Source organism: Protopterus annectens, chromosome 8.part0 (assembly GCF_019279795.1).
Source record: "Protopterus annectens isolate FY-2018-M chromosome 8.part0, PAN1.0, whole genome shotgun sequence".
In the NCBI taxonomy this organism is placed as follows: Eukaryota; Metazoa; Chordata; order Ceratodontiformes; family Protopteridae; genus Protopterus; species Protopterus annectens.
In genome coordinates this window covers 1,582,064,987-1,582,089,241 of record NC_056741.1, presented here as the reverse complement: position 1 = coordinate 1,582,089,241, position 24,255 = coordinate 1,582,064,987, and the positions used below count along the sequence as shown (strand labels likewise).

The 24,255-nt window shown below is 40.4% G+C and overlaps 1 protein-coding gene across 1 annotated transcript in view; it reads left to right on the top strand.

Moving 5' to 3' along the window:
• The window catches only part of SCN3B (sodium voltage-gated channel beta subunit 3), a 379,056-nt gene that overhangs the window by 320,339 nt on the left and 34,462 nt on the right, over window positions 1–24,255 (top strand). Inside the window, exon 4 of the mRNA XM_044081132.1 lies at window positions 4,661–4,799. Coding sequence (XP_043937067.1) covers window positions 4,661–4,799 — 139 coding nt within the window. The remainder of the gene's footprint in view (window positions 1–4,660; window positions 4,800–24,255) is intronic.

Below are 24,255 nucleotides of genomic sequence, written 5' to 3'. Positions count from 1 at the left end.
GTTCTCATAAATTTTAAAAATTATTTAGCCATCCAGTCTGTGAGATTTTTAAATTTTAAAACTATCTTCAGAGACACAGTTGCTTCCAAACAGCAACTCTATTACAAACACTTATTCCTGTCTTTTTCTTCACAAAGAACAAAAACTCTGATATTCTGGCTTTTCTGGTGAAAGAAAACATGCTAGCAAATTCTATGTCTTTTTAAAATTGCTTAGAATCACATGCCTGATTTTCCCATCTCTTTTAAGCAATTTAAATATGATTTTTTTCCCGCTTTCTTAGATTTAAGAATGATATTCTATCTCTTAATCTGGACTTTTCATTACGTATGTTGAATATGTGGTGGAGTTTATAAAACTGTAATTTAAAGTGTATTTGTATCTTATCAGTGTGTTGCTTGGCAACTGCTCACGATGAGTAAATTTGTTTTGTAAACAGATATAGTTCATTGGGGATGTTTCTTTGACATAATATATGATTACAGATCATTCAGGCTAAAATTCATGTGTTAAATTGTAAGTGGTGGCAGCTTTGTTTAATGATGGCAACTATTTTTAAATGCTTTATTCATTTATGATTTACATAAACTTTATTTCTGACTGGTTTAGATTATTAAAACTCTTTAAGATTTAAATTACTTTCACTTCCGTGTTGTGTATTTTTAATTTATATTTATCATCAAACATTTTTTAATTTATATTATTTTATCATTTATTCTAGATTTTGTTAAAGGATTGTGTATTTTGCGATATTAATATTAACATTAGATTTTTTTAAAAGTGGTATATTTTTGTGTGTTCGTTTATAAAATTCAACGTTAATTCATAGGGCAGTTACTGAAAGTGTTTTAATTGTGATCTCAGCAACAAGTACCATTATGACTTTGTCATAGTTCATGTTGGTGTGAATGACCCGAGACGTACCTCACTGGACTATATGAAGAAAGACATGGTTAAGCTCTCTGAGAAACATGGTTAAGCTCTCCGAGTATGTGTCCCAGGCAGATATGTCCCTAGCCTTGAGCAGCATACTACCCTCACCTAGAGTGATGCCATATTATAAACAAAAAAATGATTGATTTCAATAAATGGTTTAGTGTTTGGTGTCATTCAAAGGGGATCCAGTTCCTGTCAGCCTGGGAAGCCATGGTCAACAAGCCTTGCTGCTTTGCCAGGGATGGTTTGTGCCTGCCACTTCTAACCTTTCGGCTGCTGGCAAAGGCTCTTGCCTCCCCCATAGGGCCTTTTTAGGCAAGGTCTCAAAAACATTACCAACATGAAATTAGCCAGTCAGAACAAAATAAGTGTCATGCTGCTAAACGATAGGAACTTAATCCAAAAATTGCACTCCCTGGAAGCACTTCTATCACTAGAAGATGTACATGTCTGTGCAGTTACAGAAACCTGGTTTAAGGCATCAGAGAATACCCTGAATGTGCAAGGCTACAATGCCTTCTGCACCTTTAGACTGCAAAATGAACATGTGAAAACCAAAGGAGGCAGTGTTTCAATCTATATTAGAGATAAATTCATCTCTCATTTAGTTAGACTGGACAACTCCTTGGAGTTACTCCAAATCCAGGTTATGGTGGGTAAGACCACCATTGAAGTCATAGCCAGTTATAGATCCCCCTCCATGGGTCACCATGCCCATGAAGCCTACTTGACCAAACTAAACACAATCCAAATTTTACAGAACACACACTGGTTATGGGGGATTTCAATTATCCCACCATCAACTGGGAAACCTATGCTAGACCTAACTCGCGACTGCAAAAGTTCCTTGAATTTGTTAATTCAGATGTCTTGGAACAAATTGTTCATACCCTGACAAGAGGAACAAACATTCTAAATCTGGTCCTCACCAGCAAGTCAAACATATGCACTGTCAAAATGATCAGACCCTCATTAGTTAAAAATGAGAGTCTGACCATTGTGTCAGTGCATATGTTTGACATGCTGAAATGGTCAGACCCTCATTAGTTAAAAATGACCACAAATCAGTCACATTTAAGCTGGCACTAACAGTGGAACTCACAAAGAATGAAATAATACTAAATAAAATTACCAAGGCAAACTGTACCTTCCTAGGTGAAGGTATAAATGCATTCCATGCCTCACCCAATCTGGAAGTGGAAACTACACCAACGGTTATACTAAAGGTCTCTACAATCAGTTGCATAAGTGCATAAACTTGGCTATACCAGAAAGAATCAAAGCCAGAGCCCCAAGTAAAAACAAGCTGCCATGGTGAACATCCAGCATCAAAAAACTTTACAATAAATGCAAAACGTTGCTGTCCAAGAAAACTAAAGCAAGGCCCCAAAAATGGAAAAGCAACTTCCTCAGCCTCAACAGGCAAATGAAACAACTTGTCAAATCCTCTAAGGGCTCCTTTGACAGAAACTTAGCAAGTACTGACAAGGATAACCATAAGGCCTTTTACAGCTATGTATGTATCCTAAAAGATAGGACCCAAGCCTGTGGAGGACTAATGACCAATAGTATCACACACACTGACCCCACAAAGATAGTAAACCTGCTAGAGGATAGGTTTGGCAAAAATGTCACTCCCTTATCCCCTCCTAACTTATCACAAACCTTCCCCCAAACCTCCCCCTGCCCTACATATCTGAAGAACAGGTCCTCAAAGCCTTGTCCAAGGCAAAAAAAAACACAGCATCTGTGGGACAAGACAACAGGCTGTCTTTTAAACAGGCTAAAACATGAAATAGCATCACCATTAAGTATCCTTTACAATCATAACCTAACCACAGGCTTTGTTCCTGCGGAATGGAGAATAACAGATATTCCCCTCCACAAAGGTGGTCTAGCAACAGACCTAGGGAATTACAGACCCATAAGACTGACCAGCCTAGTCTGTAAGGCCATGGAATGTATCATTATAAACCTCATAAATAAACACATACGTGACCTCCAAACCCTGACTCCTACCCAATTCGGCTTCGTCAAAAGCAGATCCTGCCTACTAAATCTGGTGATTTCTTTAAAAATGTGACCAGGGCCATTGATGAAGGCAAATCTCTGCACACAGCATACCTCGACTTGGCAAAGGCTTTTGACACAATCCCATATTCAGGCATTACTCATAAACTTAGCAAACTAAATGTAAACCCCTTTGTTGAAAGATGAGTTGCCAACTGACTCACAAACTGGACACACACTATCAAAGCGGGTGACTCCACATCAACCAGCAGACCTGCTATCAGCGGGGTGCCACAGGGTCAGTGCTGGGCTCCCTACTGTTCAGTATATACTTCTTAGAAGTTCAGGTCAAAGTTAAGGTGTTGTGGCTGACCAAGTCTGCAGATGACTGCAAACTAGATGCAATCAATGAATCCCCAAATTATGTCAGTATACTCCAGGAGGGTCTCATGCAGACCAACGACTAGTGTATTAGTCACGATCTCAAACCGAATGCAAAGAAATGCATTCTCATTCCCTTCGGCACAAAAAATGTCCATTCACACTATCAAATCAACAACAATACCCTAAGTACCTATGAGATGGTAAGGGACCTGGAATCACAAGTTGAGTGTGACCTTAACTTTGACCAACATGTGTCTACTGTAATAAGGAAGGCATTCTACATAGCACACTTGATTAGGAAAGGCATTGCATTGAGAGCAAAAGAGGTTATAACCCCTTTATACTCTGCACTTATCCAGCCCATAATTTAGTAGAAAGCCCCGTTCGGCATGTACCGTACAAAGCATTTACAGCAATTAGCGAGACCTCAGAGGTTTCTAACAAAGAAGATCAAGGGTCTCCAGCATGTGCCTTACACAGACTGACTAATGTCCCTGTCACTATACTCTGTATCATACAGACTTCTTAGGGGAGACTTATGCCTGGCCTACAGAGCAATCCAAGACCTTACCAGGGATAGCACCCAAAACCCTTCAGGACATGGGCAGTCATCACTAAATGCAGTCTTGGGTATTGACTGGCATTTCTATGGTATTACATCGGGATGAAATTGCTAGGCTTAAAATGACCTCTGGGTCGATACCCTAGAAATTGCATGTGATCCTATGATTCTAAGACGTGTTTCTTTTGTATTTTATTTTTCATAATTCTAATGCTTCCCATGGTAAAACATGATTTTAAAAACATATTCCCTACTGAGCTATGATATTAGTTATAAGTATTACCTTAACAAAATGTGACATGATTGGCTTCTCAGGCAGGGGGAAGGAGACATGTATCTGGCCACCTGATTGGTGTGCCAGTAGAAGGAGTAGAACTTTTTTTTTGCTGCTCTTTACTTTAAGAGCTGAAGGTGTTGGGCAGATAGTGTGGATTGGGTACTGTACTTCAGTTCTGTATGCAGAAGTCCTTTTTTTTAAATTCAGTTGAGAAGCCGGGGCACAACTTTGTGAGACCGGCACAGCTGAACAAGCCACACCTGTTTTTGGAGATCATTCTACCAAGCCATCATGTTAAGGATAACAATGCTAATTCTATTAACTACTCATATGTTGCAAATTGCTCACAGTAATGGTTTGTCAGACCGAATGTTTTTGCTCTGTTATCATTCTGCATATAAGCCTGTGACATGTTGGAGCCAGGAAAAGTCAGCTAAAATCCTTCTGACAATGTAACACATTCCTCATTTTAAATTTTTTATTTTTTCCAGGTAAAAACGACTTCACTTCTTATGTGTCTGAAATTATGATGTACATTCTGCTAGTCTTCCTGACAGTGTGGCTTCTTGTAGAAATGCTGTACTGCTACCGGAAGATTTCAAAATCTGAGGAGGTTACTCAGGAGAGTCAGTAAGTAGACATAATAACTGAGCAGACCTTTAAAATCATTCATTCATTCATTCATTTATTCATTCTCAGATATACATTATAACAAATACTAATATTTATTGTAACTTTGCTCTGCCTTCTCTCTTAATCAAGATTTTTTATTATAGTTGGTAAATAAAGATATTACAAAGGAAAATATAACTTCAGGGATAGCTCTGAGTACTATAACTATACCCAGTGTGGACCCTGCTCTTCCCTACTTGAAATAATGATATTATTGATATGGAATAAGTAGTAAATAACTGAAAATAAAATAAAACAAGGCAGCTATACTTTCCTGGCTTTTTCTAAAATCTGAATCACTTAGGGTGTTCCAACTTAATACTTTAAAAAATATTCCAGTAAAGTGTTATGCAACAGCAAAGCAGCATGTCAAAATAGCAATAAAGTAGTTTTATCAACTTTCCATCTTCAAGGGGGATTAATGAACATGCTTATTTTTGATCATTAAGGCACGTGTCCATTACACCTTGCTGCTATGTGTCTGTTCCAGCATGGTGGATGAGTATGATTCATAAACCTCCTACCCTGAACGTATGCACATGATACATTAAGGCATAAAGGTTACTGTCCTACCTTCCTACCTTGGCACAACAAGGCACTAGTCAGCATTTCATTTTACCCTACTATGTGTCAAACTGCCCCTATATTTCTCAATTTACTGCCACTCTCTTAGCTTCCGCATGCCTATCACAGGTCTTCATTCACATGATTCATCCATCTCTCTATTGAATGTCCTTGTTCCCTTTTGCCTTCTTTCTGTCTCTCCCAAATCTTCTTCCCCACATTGTCTTCTGCTTTCCTACACATGCCCAAACCACTGTAATCTGTTCTCTTTGACTTTCTCTGCAATTAAATCTAGTATGGCTTCTGCTCCGATGTCCTCATGGCTTAATCTGTCCCACAGTGTACATCTTATCACCCATCTCAGACATTTCATCTCCACCACCTCTAGCTTCCTCAACTGCTCTGCCTTCACTGCCCAGGTTTTCTGCACCGTACATGAGCATCGTAATAATAATAATGTTTTGTTCTGTTGTGAGCTTCATCTGAAACTGGTCCACCTCATCGAATCCTGTGATATTTTGCCTGTTGTATTGTCCATCTCAGAGAATCTTGTGATATTTTGCCTATAGTATTAGGTACCTATGAAGTCTTGCAGTATGCTGTACCCTGGTTTATTGTGCTGTAATATGCATGCTCTCCACTCTGTTGTATATTAACAATTCATACTGCATTGATCATCTCACAATAATATTTTTACCTGCATTCTGATGTTGTAGACATCTCGATCACTGTTGGTTTATTGGGCTTTGGTATTTGTGCCTGTTCTTAGGTTCACAGGTGTGTACTAGGCTAATGGCACTGGAGCCTTTACAAGCCTAGCCTGTAGAAGTGACCTGGCATCGTGCCACCCAACATTAGTTCCCAGTGCTTCTATCAAGTAGAGCCACTGGAGTGATCCCCGGGGTGAACTTTCTATTTCCCATCCACTCATCAAGATTTCTCTTGAAGAGGGCCAGTGAAGTGCTTTGCTTGACATGTATGGGAAGTCTATTCCTGAGCATGGGCAGTCTCTGGGTTATGAACCTGTCCCTCCAGCATGTTCTGTTGATTGTGGTAATGTGGTTGAGGTCTCTGGAGTGTGTGATGCGGAGGGATTGGGATTTCTTTAGCTGTAGCATTTCTAACAGAGCTGGGTCAGACATGGCTTTGTAAGACAAGCAGAGATCACCTCTTAGTAGATAATATGAGACAGAGAATAACTGGAGGTTTTTGAGTCTGTCCATGTAGGACATGTGTTTAAGGCCTAGAATCCTCTTTGTGAGGTGCTTTTGTGACCTTTCCAGCTGTTGAATGTGTCTAGTGAGGTACATGCCAAATGGGGCATTATACTTGATGATGGCCTAATCAGGGAAGAGTAGATTATAGGTTCATAGGTTCATAGGTTCATACTAGACTATCTGCCCTGGGGCATTTATAAGACTAGTCTGATGTGTTTGGCTTTTGCCACCCTTTAATTTGAGTTTGCTGTGCCCTTTTTAAGGTTAGTTTACTGTGCCTCTGTCTAGTAGTGACACAGAAGTAATCCCTGGGGTAAACCTACGATCTCCTATCCACTCATCAAGATTCCTCTTGAAGAGAGCCAGTAAGGTGCTCTGCATAACATGGACTGGGATTTTATTCCAGAGTGAGGGGAGCCTCTGGGTTATGAATCTGTCCCTCCAGCATGTTCTATTTATTTCTGCGCTGAGGTTCAAGTCCCTCGAGCGCATGGTTCTAAGGGATTTAGATTTATTGAGGTGGAGCATGTCCATTAATTCTGGGTTGGACATAGCTTTGTATGTCAGGCATAGATCGCCTCAAAGTAGGCGGTATGCAACTGAGTAGAGCTGGAGTTTTTTTAACTGGGCAGCATATGGGATCTGTTTGAGTCCCTTGATCCTCTTTGTGAGATACTTTTGGGGTCTTTCTAGTTGCTGCAGGTGTCGGGTAAGGTACATCCCAAAAGGGGCATTGTATTCTATGATGGGCCTGATGAGGGATGAATAAAGGGGCGCTATTACCTCACTTGATCTGGATGTGAATCCTTTTGTAATAAGGTGGGCTATGTAGAAGGTCTTTCTAACCACTTTGGCAATGTGGTTGTCAAAGGAGAGATTGCTGTCAACTTGGGTCCCCAGGTCTCTAATTACTTCTTCCGTACTTAATGGGTTACCACCTATGTGGTAATTTGTGGGCACTTTGTTTTTGCCAAAGGGTATGACTATACACTTTTTGGCATTTAGCTTTAGGCCATGTCTCTGGCACCAGTTATCCGTCTCTGTGAGACCTTTTTGGAGGATGTTCATGTCAGCTGGAGAGTCAATTATGGCACCCAGTTTGCAGTCATCTGCGAACTTGGTCAGCCATAGTCCTCCCGTGTTGGCCTGTACCTCAGAGAAGTATATGCCGAAGAAGAGAGGTCCCAGGACAGAGCCTTGTGGGACACCACTTGTAACCGGTTTCGAGTCTGACATGGCTCCGGCAACTCTGACTCTGTGGGTTCTGTCTTTGAGCCAGTTAGCAACCCATCTTGTGACATAGGGGTTTATATTTAAGCTAGATAGCTTATCTATGATGCCTGAGTGGGTTATTGTGTCAAATGTCTTTGCAAGGTCCAGATAGGCTGTGTGGACTACCTTCCCTTCATCTATGGCCTTGATGACTGTTTCGAAAAAGTCGACCAGGTTCAAGAGGCAGGATCTGCCCTTGACAAAGCCAAATTGGGTAGGATCTAGTGTCTGTAGGTCCCCAATGTCTTTGTTTATGAGTTCCATGATGATCCTCTCCATGGCCTTGCAGATAAGGCTAGTCAGGCTTATGGGGCGATAGTTACCAGGGTCCGTTGAGGCACCACTTTTGTGTAGTGGGACCACTGTTGCTGTACGCCATTCTTTGGGTACATATCCAGTAGTGAGGCTGAGTTGTACAGCAGTTTTACATGAGGGTTTAGTTCTACTTGGAGTTCATGTAGGATGCAACCCGGGACACCGTCTGGTCCCATTGAAGCAGTGTTTTTTGCTTTGGAGAGGGCAGCTTTCACCTGAGCATCTGAGATGTTAGGGAGGCTGCACTCTGCTGGGATAGATATTTGCTCTTTTGGGGGGGGGAAGGGGGGAGAAGTTTGCACTGAACCTGTCTGCCAGGATGTTGGCAATGTCTGTGGGTTCAGTGTATTTTTTGTCATTTAGAATCAACTCTGAGCATATCTGGGAGTTGCATCCCAGGTTCTAACATAGCTTAATAAAGCCTTGTGATTGTCTTTAGTGTCCTGTGCAATTTTTCTCTCGAAGTTGGCCTTGGAGGATTTTATGAGGGATCGTAATTTTTTGCTAGTACTGATCAGATATGCCTTCCCTTTTAGGGATTTTGCTGTATCTTGTAGTAGCTTCCTCCTTCTGTTATACAACTTATTTATGGCTGGAGTCCACCAGACTGGACACCTGCCTTTGGACAATTGGGTCTTGGTTTTGCTTAGGATAGCATGATCCATGCATTCTTGGAGGTGTCCATAGAATGCATTTATATAGGATTCTGTGGTTTGGGCCATAGTTTCCACTGGCCCAGGGGCCTTGAAGGATTCCACCTCGGTTTTGAGAAGTGTAAAGTTCACTTTTGAGAAGTTTTTCGCTGTGGTTTTCTGGGCTGGGGGTGGGGTCGGGTTTTGGATATCCAGTGAAATGTATGGTCTTATCTTACCAATGAGGGTATACTTCTGGTGTGGAGCATAGGGTCCCCCATGTTGGTGATGATCAGGTCAAGTATGTTTTCCCCTCTTGTGGGCATTGTGACTAGTTGTTCCATGGCATTTGAGTTTATAAATTCCGGGAACCTTTGGGCTAGGGTGTTGGGGCTTAAGTAATGCTCCCAGTCTATGTTTGGGTAGCTGAAGTCACCCAATATAATGGTGTTTGGAGAGATCTTCATGTTCTCCAATGTTTTCAGGAAGGCCAAGTGGGATTCCTGATTTTGAGATGGTGGTCTGTAGCATGCTATAAACTGAAAGGCAGTTTTTCCCACTGTTAGTTGCACATGGATGGTTTCTGATGCTTCGTGGAACGCCACTAGCCTGGAGGTGTGGGTATCCTTGATGAATATGGGTACTCCCCCTCCTTTTGTGGTTCAGTCCGAGTTTTGGGGCCGAAAAGCATGATATGAGGTATAACCTGGTAGTGCTGGGGTCCTCTCTGGAGCCTTGAACCAGGTTTCTGTCACTGCGCACATATCGATGTTCTCCATACTGAGGAGAGCTTTGAGTGCATGCATTTTGAGGTTTAGACTTCTGGCGTTTAGCAGCATTACCCTTAGTTTCTTGTTCTTTGTGTTTTCTATGGAGGTGGGTTTGTCTTTTGAGCCTTGCCTAAAAAAGGCACTATGGGGGTGGCAAGAGCCTTTGCCAGTATCCGAAAGCCCAGGGATGGCAGGTGGAAGCTGTCCCTAGCGAAGCAACGTGGCTTGTCGAGCATGTCAACCCAGGCTGACAGGCACTGGATCCCCTTTGAATGACACCAAAATTTTAGCCAATTGTTAAAATCGATCATTTTGTCTTTATACTGTGGCATCATTCTAGGTGAGGGTAAAATGATGCTCAAGGTTAGGGTCATACTGGCCTGGTCTACATGATCGGAGAGCTCCTCTATGTCTCTTTTCATGTAGTTGATGGAGGTACATCTCAGGTCATTCACATCAGCATGTACTATGACAGAGTTATATTTGTACTTGCTTCGGAGTGACCTGAGTGCTTGCATTATGTGGCAGATCCTAGCACCTGACAGGCAGCTCACTGTGACCTTCTCCTTGTTCAGCCTGGTGAGCGGGATGTCAGTGTGTCTGACTATAGAATCACCTATTACAAGTGTATCAGGTGTGTTTTTCAGCCTTAAGGGCTGTGACTGTTTGGCACACTGACTTTGTGAACTATGTGTTGCATATGTTTTGCTGTGGGGTAGTGTTTGCTTGGATGTCTGCTTTGGAGGTCTCTGCTGCTTAGGTAGATTTTTATTTAGAGCCTCCGAGTATGTTTTTGTGTGTTTTGGTTTGCTGTTGTGTGAGGTTACCTTCTCCTCCTGACTGGTTACACCAGTTCTGAGGTGAGAGAGCTCAGCCTCCAGTTTGGCTATATGGTTGCATCTCTCGTATATGTTTGAACCTGTTTGGAGGAGAGGGTTGTCTGTGTACATGAGGCAGTTGTAACACTGATGACCTCTTTCTTCCTGGGTGCAAAACTCTTAGTAATGAGGTGTGCCACATAGAAGGACTTTCTGACCACAGTGGCAATGTGGTGGTAGAAGGAGAAGCTGCTGTCACCCTGTGTCTGCAGATCTCTTATAACACCTTCAGTGTTCAGTGGGCTCCCATCGATGTGGTAATTAGTAGGAGCTGAGTTTTCCCAAAGGGGATGACAATGCATTTTTTGGCATTAAGCTTAAGGCCATGGTTTCAACACCAGTCATTGGTCTCAGTGAGGCCTTTCTGTAGGATGTCTACATCACTTGGGGAGTTAATAATGGCTCCCAGCTTGCAGTTGTCTGTGAACTTGGTCAGCAAAAGTCCCTCCATGTTGGCCTGGACTTCTGAGAAGTAGATGCCAAACAGGAGAGGACTCAGGTCCGATCCCTGTGGGACTCCACTCGTGACTGGTCGGCAGTCTGACTTGGAGTCCTCTATTTTCACACTGTCTGTTCTATCTGTGAGCCAATTTGCAACCCACCTAGTGATATAGGGGTTGGTGAGTTTATCAATAATTCATGAGTAGGGAATGGTATCAAAGGCTTTGGACAGATTGAGGTACGCTGTATAAACTACCTTGCCCTCATCCACAGCTCTGGTGTCTGACTCAAAGAAGTCAACCAGGTTGAGCAGGCATGTTCTACCTTTCACAAAACCAAATTGAGTGGGATCTAGAGTTTGGAGAGTCCCTATATCCTTGTTAGTTAGGCCCATGATGACGCGCTCCATAGTCTTACATATCAGACTCCTCAGGTTAATGGGGTGATAATTCCCAGGGTCCATAGTCGTTCCACTTTATGGAGAGGGATGACTGTAGCAGTGCGCCATTTGGTAGGGACAAAGCCTGAGGTGAGGATGTGATTGAACAGGGCACACAGCTGTGGTGCCAGTTCACTTTGTAGTTCATGTAGAACACATACAGGGATACTGTCAGGTCCTGTGGAAACTGTATTCTTGGCCTTGGACAATGCAGCTTTAACCTGTGCTGCAGTAATGCTGGGTGCCTGGCATTCCTCTGGTATTGTGATTAGTCCTTTTGGGGGGAAGAGGTGGGTAAAGCTGGCACTGAATCTATCGACCAGTATGTTGGCAATATCTGTTGGCTCAGTATAGGAGGTACCATTGTGCAGTAACTCACAGCAAACCTGGGTATTGCCATGGAGATTCTTGATATAACTATAGAAGGCTTTGTGGTCGTTTTTAGTGTCTGCCGTAATTCTGCCTTCATAGCTGGCTTTAGAGGTTTCGATGAGGAATCTCATCTTTTTGTTGAGGCTAATAAGGGAGTTTTTCCAGTCTTGGGACTTCACCTTTTTTCTGGAACAGTTTCTTCCTTCTGTTGTAGAGTTTATTAATGGCAGTGGACCACCAGATTATTGTAGTGCATTGTGTTATGCTATGCTGTACTGCAGTGGCTTGTACTGAATTAAACTATATTAAGCAGTATAGCTTCATTATACAAAGACATTATTTAAGAAAGGTAAGCAATTATATTATATTTAAATATACAATACAAGCAATTATTATATTGCACTGTAATTGAGCAATAATCCATGACTGGGTGCGGGAAAAACAGGATTATTGCTTTGCCTCATGATTAAATTACAGCAATTGTTAGTTAATCCAGTGATACCTGGAGGCTGAAAATTTCTTTTAATGCAGCAGATTTTTCTTTATACAGTTCCTTCTATAATGTGGGATTTGGGCAAGCCTCCTTAAAAAATGCTTCTTTTAAGAACTGTTAGTCTTTGATTTCTGGTCACATACACAGAAATATTAATGATGATACCAACCATTCAGCTAAGCTCTGCAGGCCTTATTATGGAGGAAGCACTTGTATAGCTGTGAGCATGATGTCTTAAACATCTGGTGTTATCTCTCTATCAACTAGATGAGGGTGTAGAGTTCTGTTTTATTATTAGAAATGGAAACTGGCCAGTAGAGATTTACTTAGCATAAATGATCTTGTAATCTGTTCTAGATCTAAATTACTCTGCTACTTATACTTGCTAGCATCCATACTGTGCCATACGTATCTAAGTGAGGTGTGAATTTCTTGGTTTCTACAACGTACGATGGTCTGAAGAAAGCCAGGTGTACTGTACCTCCCTGTGACAGTATTATCTGAAAAAAAAAGACTTAGAATTAATTTGTTTCCATTTCTTGCAAACAAAAATCATTGGAAATAAATATAAATTTGGCTGACAGCATTATTTTAATTAGGTTAATTTTGCCACAAAGTCAAAGGGTGAGCTTGCCAAAGTTTTAATGTTTGTATTTAAACAATGAATTGCTTTTTGACCATTAAAAGTAAGTTCACAGGCACTTACTAGACTATTGATCTATGATGATCTTTTTAAGCCTAGCCATGCATTCCCAAGATGGTAATAGCTCTTGTATCATATGTATGAGTAACCTAGAACCTATGTCTTTTAAGTATAAAAAGCCTAGAGCCCTCACTTTTGCATGATACCCTTATCCATAAAGGACAAGAAGGCTACAGCCCAGACAAATACATGTTACCCCATCCATAAGAGACAGAGGTACCAAATCAGGGATGAATAAGGGTTTCCCATCTAGCCATTCATCCAAATTATGTCTGAATAGGGTAAGAGATGTACTTTGTTTTATGGGGAGAGGAAGATGATTCCAGGGAAATGGGATTCTCTGTGATACATATCTGCCCCTCCACCATTTTCTGTTTATGCTGTAAAAGAGATTAAAATCTTTTGAGCTGGTGTTTTTGCCACCATTGAGCTTTTGGATGTGTAGCAGGTCTGAAAGGATGGGGCTGATTATGCTTTGTTGACAAGACACAGATTGTCACTCAGTAGCCTTTAAGATACCAAGAAAACAAGCAGAGCTTTGAGACAGTCCATGTAGCATTTATGATTTAGGCCCTTGATTTTCTTAATGAGAAAGCATTGCGGTAATTCAAGTCATGTCAAGTGTTTGCACAGGTGCACACTGAAGGGGGCATCATACTCAGCGATTGACCTAATAAGTGTCAGAATACAGTAAAATGATCCCATCCCTAGACATGTACTCCATGTCCTTACTAATGAGTTGTGCAATGAAGGACAGCTTTCTTTCAATATTGGATATGTGGTGATTGAAGGATAGTTTGTTGTTTACATAGATTCACTGGTACCAAATGACTGGATACATTTTCAGGGGTGGATTGTCGACAGGGGACATTGTGCTTGCCAAAAGATACTATTATACATTTTTGGTATTTCATTTTAGGCCATGGTTTTGATATCAGCTGTTTGTTTGGGAAAGTTCCTCTTGCAGGATCACAGTGTCTTATGGAAAGTTCATGATGTTACCAAGTTTACAGTCATCTACAAACTTGGTCAGTCTCAAACCATTAACAGTAGCTTTGACCTCTGAGAAGTAAATGCTAAACAGGAGTGGCATGAAGACTTAACACTGGAGTACATTGATAGTGAAAGGTCTTTTGGAGGAAGTAGAGCTACCCACCCTGATTATTTGTGTTTTGTTAGTCACCCACTTTGTTATCCAATGTGTCACATAGGGATTTACATTTAGTTGGGTAAGTTTATCAACTATACCTGAGTGTGGGATGGTGTTGAATACCTTTGCAAGGATATGCAGTGTGTACTGGTTTTCCCTCACCCACTGCTTCAGTAACCTTCTGAAAGTCATGACCAGGTTAAGTAGGTAGTATTTATCCTTGACAAAACTAAACAGGCTAGGGTCAAGAGACTACAAGTTCACAATTTCCTTACTTATTAATTCCATAATGATCCTTTCTATACCCATGATGATGAGGCTGGTTAGACTTATGGGTCTATAATTACCTGGAGTCTGTTGATGCCTCAGTTTTCTTCAGGGGAGATAACTCTTGCTGTTCTTCATTCATCCAGCGCAAAGCCTGCTTGGAGTCTGATGAACGTTTGATAAGCCTTTTTTCAGGCTTGTCAGTAGAATCCTAGTCTATTATCTGTCCTCATGGATGCAATATTTTTCGGCCTCAGACAATGCTTTGAGGACTTGTTCTTGCAAGATTTATGGGTGGGGGGTGGAAGTTGGTATGTGGCCTTGGAATGTGGGAGAGAGGGGTTGAAGCAAGAGCTAAATTTATTCACTAGTAAATTATGTCTTCTAGGATGGAGTGTATATCATTTACTATTAGCTCTCTGCACAATGCTGGACATTGTTTCTGAGGTTTATAACATAGTTAAAGATAGCTCTGTCGTTATCTTTTGCTCGAGTGGCTATTTTTACCTTATATGCAGCTTTGGTTGATTTGATTAGAGACTAGCATTCCTTATTAAGTTTAGCAAGAGCCTTTTTGATAACTAGAGAGTTACAGTACATTTAATTTAGGTGCAATGAGCTTTTTGCTTTTGTTGAAGAGCACATTTATATTCGGGTTTTGCTATATGGATTTATTTTTAAATTGGGCATTATACTTCCTTCTGAGGGAGACAGATAAATCTGTGAAGCAATTTATATTTGCATAGTATTTGGCAATAAAGGATTCCATGTAAATAGGGTGGTCATCATATAGGAGGGGAATGTTAAATTTAGCCAAGTCATCAATCATTTTAGTAGATTATGAAATACAAAAGCCACTGCGGTGGTGGTGCTGCGGTAGCATTGTCACCTCATAGTAAGATGTTGTCCTGTTCGATTCTCAGCTAAAGCGTCTTCTGTGTGGAGACATGTGTGAATGGGCATACCTTCGTTGAAGGTTGTGCATCAGGGTTGGCAACTCGGCACATAAAAGTCTACTGCAAATCATTAGCAGACCAGAGTTCCACTGTGGTGACCCCTAACTGAAAGCCGAAAGACACAACATGAAATACAAAAGCCATGTACAAATAAAGTCCAAACAAAAGCTGACTCAGGCAGACCCACGGTGAAACTATAATTTATTGAACTTAAAAAAACTAAATAAAAACGATTAGAAAAGATTAGCACTTTTATTCCCTTCTTGTGAAATTCATCTGATAATCCTATACATGTTTACCCTGTTTAAATACACTCAAAAGCAACCCCATTGGTCAATCCACACCCATCCCCTTTCTTAAAGCAGCTCATTCCTTGATTCTAATATTCACCATACAAAAATATTATCTAAAACATATAGATATAGCATATAAAAATCATAGCACCAGTAAGAGCTCAAAGCTCATAGCTAATAATAGGCCTAAAAATCAAAACAGACAATAAAAAGGGCAACAGAAAAACTTAATTATTTAAAAATACTTAAATTATTAAGAATTTAAGCCTACAGCAACTGATATTCCCAGTCTGTCTCCCATCCAAGTACTAACCAGCCCAAACCCTGCTTAGCTTCCAAGATGGAATGAAAACAAGTAAAGTACAATCAGGATGGTCCAGTTGCTAGTTGCATAAAATACATAAACATGTGCATATAACCCATATACCTCTTAAGATCATGGTATATAAATACCAAATATAAATAAGTATAAACTAGTTAAAATAAAAATTAATATAAAATTAAAAATTAAATATATTTATTCCCTTTATCAGTTCAGTTCTTTGAGCTTTAAAATACAAGCAATAGAAATGTATTCATTGAGCCCAGGCCATCTACTAGCATCCAATAACATTTACCATGACATTTCCTTCTTCTCCAGTAATAGGCTGCTAGTTCCACTCCTACAGTCTAAACTGACCTCGTCAATAACTACATACTTAAAATGGTGCCATGGAAGCTCTGTAATCCTTAGAAGGCTGTTCTACCAAGGGTTAGGATGAGCTAACAATAAATCTGAATAAATACAGTTGTTTATTTTTATTTCCTTTGTTAACTGGGTAAATGAACTGGTCTTAAACACTGGACCATTTTCATTCACGGCCCAGGCCAAATGGCATCAATAAATATTCAGTAGCAGGCATATGGACAAGAACAATTGATATAAATATACAGTAGTGAAACAGGTACATACATAGATATTAGCACATCATTTAATGTACTCTAAACAAGTATAAACTGCCAATTTAAACCGTAAGAAATACATTCACTGAGAAACAGAGCAAAAAGAACAATAATGATGACGATTCTCCCAATCCAACCTGCAAGCTACTGTTACTCCTTCAAGGGTATATACATGCAGGGTGGAGTAACTGAAGTTGTGACTTAACTGGGATCCTGAGGACAGCTAATTTGTATCTATCTGCAGGGTGATATTTCAGGAGTTTGTAAAATAGTGGAAGCCTGGTAATATTTTGCACAACTGAAATGATGTTGTTGATTATGATCCAGATGTATATACCTTATTTTCTATAGTTTGGAGCATATCAGCACTATGGGGAGAAGAGTGCTACAAAAGCAAAGGAGATTCAAGTAAAGGATTTTTTGTGACTTTGATGGATATAAAATAAGGAGCCTTTTTTTTAATTTAGTAATTAAAATGTCATATTGACCATGGAAAAGTGAATCAACTTTGTTATTGCACAGATATTGTAAAGGTCATGAGAGTTTGGCAGTACTGTCTACATGTGTTTTGTGGACATTGGTCCTTGTATTTAAGGTGTGTAAGTTGTATATGCACTTTCAATTTCAGGTCATATAAATTTGAGATGTGCATGGGATGCCAATGCTGGTGTGTATCATCTTTCTTCATGTACATTATTTTTCATAGACAGGCTATCAAGGCACAGCTATGGTCTGGACAGAATTAAATTTGAGAACATGAGGGTTGCATTTTTTTTTTAATTTTTGTACATCTTTTCGGTTTCTAATACCATGATGGGAATGGACCCCATTCATAAGTCAAAGTATGGTTAAAGTTCATCAAATTAGTATTGTTTAAACCTTTGACATTAGCCAGAAGTGCTCTTCACAGCACTCGCAATGTGCCCAGTAATGACTCCTTTTGCAATTCGTACAGAGTTACACATATTGGTAACATATCTAAATACAATTGTAAATTCTTTTTTTATAAGACCTGTTGCTCCTCCTACTACTGGAAATTTCTGGGTATCCTTCTTCCACATTGACCTAATTTCTGGCTCCAAATCCTGGTATTATTTTGACTTTGTGTCTCTCTCTGTAGTAAGACACTGGGTGTAGCAATTTCACTGATCAATATTACCTTGGTCTTCTTTTCATGGACTACTATATCTGGTTTTCTCACACTTAGTTTTTGAGCTGTTGGTAATAGCCCATGTGATATAAATGTCATGATTTTCTATAATGCTTTGCATCTCATGTTTCCAATCCTTTTTAGCTACGTCAATATTATAATGTTTGCACAATCCCCATTGCAACAGTCTTTCACATTATTATGCCTTTCAGTATACAGTCCTTCTGCCATTAGTATATCACAACCAACAACAAGATGTGTGACTGTTTCCAATTCTTTTCACAAAACCTACAGTTGACTGTTTCTTCCACATATTCAATGGACTTTGTAAACTAATGTGTATGTAGACCATTGTATTGGGCTGCCAATATTAACCTTTTGTCTTTTAGTTTAAATTCACCTCTCCTTAACTGTTCCTGCATTTGATCCTGATCACCATGAGGTTGTTTCAAGAGCTTTCTAAACTTACAACTATATTTATGCATTTTCCACATTTGTTGCCTTCTCATTTGGTATTTCACCTTATATTCTTTCTTTTGTTTTTTGGCACATTCAGTTGCTGTCTGAGTTTTACCTACTTCTAGTTTGATTTCCTTTCCCGTTTGACACCAATATGCTTCCACTAAACTAAACAGGAAAGTCATTTTAGACTTATTATCCTCATGTTTTAAAACTTTCACTACATTTAGGTCTTGTAAGGTCATTAGATATGTATGCAGTCCCACGATTGCAGATCTATACATGTAATCAATTTCAAGGTGGCCTATACCTCCTTCAGAATGGGGAATATATATTCTTGTTATGCACAGATTTTATAAATCATTTGATGAGCATGAAGCATCCTTTATGTTGTCCTGTCCAACCTATCCAAAACCTTTTGGGGTCAGTCAGTCTCTCTAAAATTGTAAGTTAAGACAGGAAGAGCAAATTGGTTTATAGCTTCAACATTGTTCCTAGATGTCAACTCTGTTTTCGGTATTAATTTAAGTAATCTAAAATATTCTTACCAAGTTTTACTCACATTTGTTCATGTTTCATTGTTGATCATTCATCAATTCCCAAATATTTATACACTCCCATCTTGCTCAAGTTCTTTTATATCACATTTCTGTCTGTCCCGAACTGGTGTTTTCTTGGTGCTGTAGCTTTCCTGCTTTAAAGGTTGCTTTTGTACATTTATCAGGACCAAATGACATTCTCATATCATCTTAAAAAACTTTGACTACTTGCAGTTGTACTTTCAGTTCCTCATCTGATGAACTATACAGTTTTAAATTGTTCACATAAAAGACGCTGAGAAGTCTTTACACTTTGTTGTTTTCTGGGAGCCAAATTGTAGTCATGAACTAATCCGTTATGTAGACAGCTTAATGGGTTAACGGCAAGGAAAAAGAGTAGCAGTGACAAAAAGTTGGCCAGAAACATCCCCTTTTGGATTTTTATCCACAATATTATAATGTGTCCTTTATATAGCTTAGCTGCAAAGTGGTTTGCCACTGTTTCATGGTCACTGTAATGTAATTGATCAGAGTAGTGTGTATCTTATACATTTTTAAGCATACTTTTATCCATGAATGTGGGATGCTGTAAAATACCTTTTTGCAGTCTCCATGCCATACTAAGATTCTTCCACTTTTTACAGTTCTCCATTATGACTTTATTTAACAACAAATGATCATTTGTTCCATATGACTTTCTTTTATTACCCTTTTGTTCTATTGCCATGAGCGAATTTTCTTCTAAATAACTATAAACTCTTTCGGCATCAATTCCAGTGTATAGTTTATAGGTCATAGGAAGGCAAGTTATTGGTCTATAGTTTTTAGGATAGCTTGCAGGTTCACTCTTAAGTAGGAGCACTGTTTTTCCTGTTAACCAGGTTGGTGTCTGTTTGGGTTATGCATACAAATAGTTCTTACTCATGCCTAAATCTTCATGTAAAGATGTTAATACTTTTAGCCAGAAGTTAGGTACTGGATCTGGGCCTGGGGTTTTCCAATTAGAGGCTTTTCTTAACTTTGTTTCAATCTCTCTGGCCATTACTTTATCCCATTTCATATCCTGTACATTTGAACTTCTTATTCTTTCTTTTACTTCTTCTATCCATTTAGCATCTTTGTTATGTTCCATAGGATCTTCATAGATATTTCTCCAAAATGTATCTACTTCTTTTTTTTTTTTTGGTGGTGTTTCGTTTCCTTTTGCTTTGTTTCCCAATTCACTATAAAACTTTTTTAGGTCATCAATAATTTTCTTATTTTGTACTTTTCCTTTATATTTATCTGCATATCTTCTAAGTTTTTCTACCTGTGCTATTTTTAATTTATTATTTGCGATAGTGCATGATGAATCCTGATATTTTCTTAATCTGAACATTGCTTTTATCACGTCTATCTTTCTGAGTATTTATGTTGATCTGTTCCCTCATCTATACTCTTCTAACAGTGACACCTTTTATTTTAACTGCTTTATAGTTTTCTCTATTAAATACTTCCATAATGGCATTTAATTTCTTCCCTTCCTTTCTCTTACTGCCCTGTGTTTTTGTGGTAAGATTTTATCTGTTATTAATTTAGCGGCACAGTAATATATCGTATTTACCTCTGTTATATGACATGAATCTCTGTGAACAGTTCCAACTACTGTGTTCATTTGTTATATCAAACTTCTAACTTTTTGGGTTTTATTGACTTTCTGTAATCTGTTTCTTTCCTTGATCTTAATATGTCCGTCCATCTATATTAAGTTGAGTTGACTTCATCAGGCTTTTGTAGCAATTATTGTAGCACACACAAGTGCTATCAGCATTAGACGTCCTACAAGGAAACAGCTCCAGTACTTAGTACTAATGACCATCCCTCATGGCATGTCTAAAGGTCAGTTTCCTGTGCTTTCTCCTATTAACCTAGTGAACTTGAGCATTCTGTGGCAGTGTAGCAACTGCCTCATGTACACAGACAACCCTCTCCTCTTACCTCCCAACACTCAGACTTGTGAGAGATGTGCTTATATCTCCAAATTGGAAGCCATGCACTCTCCAGCCAAGACTGGAATAGCTGGTCAAGAGGAGAAGGTCAACACCTGCACCACACCTAATGGAACACATAGCCCTCCAGAACACCTGCCATCACAGCCCTCACATAAAAATACAAATCACACACACACACACACACACACACACCTTCGTGGAGGCTCTCAATAGAAATCTACCCAAACAGCAGACACCTTCATGGCAGAAACGCACTCCACCACCACAACACAGCACAAACCACAAGACACATAGCTCACCTACACAGTGTGCCCCTCAACCTAAGCCCCTAAGGCAAAACAGCTTGCCCAATACCATAATCATAGGTGACTTAATAGTGAGGCACACTGATGTCCCACTCACTAGGTTGAATAAGGAAAAGGTAATAGTCAGCTGTCTATCAGGTGCCAGAATCCAACACATAACACATGCATTCAGGTCACTCCACAACAAGTACAAGTATGACTTTGCATTGTCCATGTGGGTGTGAATGACCTGAGATGCACCTCCCTGGACTACATGAAAAGAGACATGGTGGAGCTCTCGAATTATGTTGTCCAGGCAGGTATGACCCTAGCCCTGAGCAGCATCCTACAGTCACCCAGAATGATGCCACAGTGCAAAGAGAAAATGATTGACTTCATCAATTGGCTAAGTTTGTGGTGTCATTCTAAGGGGATCCAGTATCTGTCTGCTTGGGATGACATAATTGACAGACCTCAATGTTTTGCCAGAGATGGCCTGTATCTGTCACCCCTGGGTTTCCAGGTACTGGCTAAGGCTCTTCTCACCCCTATAGTGCCTTTTTTAGGCAGTATTCCAAACACCAAATTACCACCATAACAGCTATAAATAAATGTAATCTGAGGGACATGCTGCTCAATTCTAAAAGTCTAAATCTCAAGATGCACTCACTCGAAGCACTCCTCAAAATGGAGAACATTGAGATTTGTGCTGTAATGGAGACCTGGCTTAAAGCAGCAGAAAGCACCCCTGTGCTACCAGGCTATAACTTATTCCACACCTTTCAGCCCCAGAACATGGACTGAAGCTCCAAAGGCAGTGGTGTCTCCATATTCATAAGGGATATGCACACTTCCAGACTAGTAGCCCAACATAATGCATCTGAGATACTCCAGGTACAACTAACATTGGGTAAGATAGCGATTCAGGTCATAGCCTGCTATAGGTCCCCAACCATGTCCCAAGACTCTCATTCCACATTCCTAAGCACCCTGGAAACTATTAAGATCCAACCCAATACTCTCATACTGGGTGACTTCAACTACCCCTCCATCAACAGGGAAAACTACTCATGCACCAATGCACTGGCTCAAAGCTTCCTGGAATTCATCAGTTCCAATGCCTTGGACCAGCTCATTCCTACCCCCACTAGAGGAAGCAACATCCTTGACCTGGTTATTACTAACATGGGCAACTGTTGCTCTACACCAATAGTCAGTTCCTCACTGGTTAGATCCAACCACAAACTAATCACCATGGAAATCCACATCTCACCCACACCGTCCGCAAAACGTATCCACCATGAAAAACTTCTCCAAAGTTGACTTTGGACTCCTAAAAACAGAGTTGGCTAACTTCATCGCACCCATGCCAATGGAAAATAGATGCATGACTGCTGAATCATACACCAACGCACTGTGCAAAGACATACATAAATGCGTGGAACTAGCCATACCCAACAGAACCAAGACACTCTCCTCCAAAAAAGGAAGCCAATCTGGAAGTCTCCTCATCAAAACCTCCAAAGCCGGCTATGAAGGCAGAATTCTGGCAGACACTAAAAACAACCACAAAGCCTTCTATAGTTATATCAAGAATCTCCACGGCAATACCCATATTTGCTCTGAGTTATTGCACAATGGTACCTCTTATACTGAGCCAACAGATATTGCCAACATACTGGCCAACAGATTCAGTGCCAACTTTACCCCCCCCCCCAAAAGGACCAATCTCAATACTGGAAAAATGACAGGCACCCAGCATTACTGCAGCACTGGTTAAAGCTTCATTGTCCATGGCCAAGAATACAGCTTCCATGGGACCCAGCAATATCCCTGCCTGTGTTCTACATGAATTAGTAAGTGAACTGGCACCATATCTGTATGCCCTGTTCACTCACAGCCTCACCTCAGGCTTTGTCCCTATCGACTGGTGCACTGCTACAGTCATCCCTCTTCATAAATGAGGAGCAACTACAGACCTGGAAATTATCGCCCCATTAGCCTGATGAGCCTGATATGTAAAGCTGTGGAGCGCATCATCATGGACCTAAGTAACAAGGATATAGGGAATCTCCAAACTCTAGATCCCATGCAATTTGGTTTTGTGAAAGGTAGATAATGTCTGCTCAGCCTGGGTGACTTCTTTGAGTCAGTCACCAGAACTGTGGATGAAGGTAAGGTAGTTAATACAGCCTACCTCAATCTGGCCAAGGGCTTTGATGCCATTCCTCACTCAGGAATTATTGACAAACTCACCAAACTAGGCATCAACCCCTATTATCATTACATGGGTTGCAAATTGGCTCACAGATAGAACCCACAGTGTGAAAGTAGCAGACTCCAAGTCAGACTCTTGACCAGTCACAAATGGAGTCCCACAGGGATCATCCTGAGTCCTCTTCTGTTTAGCATCTAATTCTCAGAAGTCCAGGCCAACATGGAGGGACTCTTGTTGACCAAGTTCACAGACAACTGCAAGCTGGGAGCCATTATTAACTCCCCAAGTGATGTAGACATCCAACAGAAAGGCCTCACTGAGACCAGTGACTGGTGTTGAAACCATAGCCTTAAGCTTAATGCCAAAAAATGTGTCATCATCCCCTTTGGGAAAAACTCAGTTCCCATTAATTACCACATTGATGGGAGCCCACTGAACACTGAAGGTGTTATAAGAGATCTGGGGACACAGGTTGACAGCAACCTCTCCTTTGATCACCAGATTGCCACTATGGTCAGAAAATCCTTCTATGTGGTAAATCTCATTACCAAGGGTTTTGCATCCAGGAAGAAAGAGGTCATCATTTCTCTCTACTATTCCCTCATTAGACCAGTCATAGAGTACAATGCCTCATTTGTCATGTACCTCACTAGACACCTGCAACAGCTGGAGAGGCCAGAAAAGTACCTCACAAAGAGGATCCTAGGCCTTAAACACATGTCCTACATGGACAGACTCAAAAAACTCCAGCTATTCTCTGTCTCATATAGTCTACTAAGAGACGATCTCTGCTTGATTTACAAAGCCATGTCTGACCCAGCTCTGTTGGAAATGCTACATCTAAAGAAATCCCATTCCCTCCACACCACACACTCCAGAGACCTCAAACCTCATTACCACAATCAACAGAACATGCTGGAGAGACAGGTTCATAACCCAGAGACTGTCAATCCTCTGGAATATAATTTCCATGCATGTCAAGCGAGCACCTCACTGGCCCTCATCAAGAGAACTCTTGATGAGTGGATGGGAAATAGAAAGTTCACCCTTGGGATCACTCCAGTGGCTC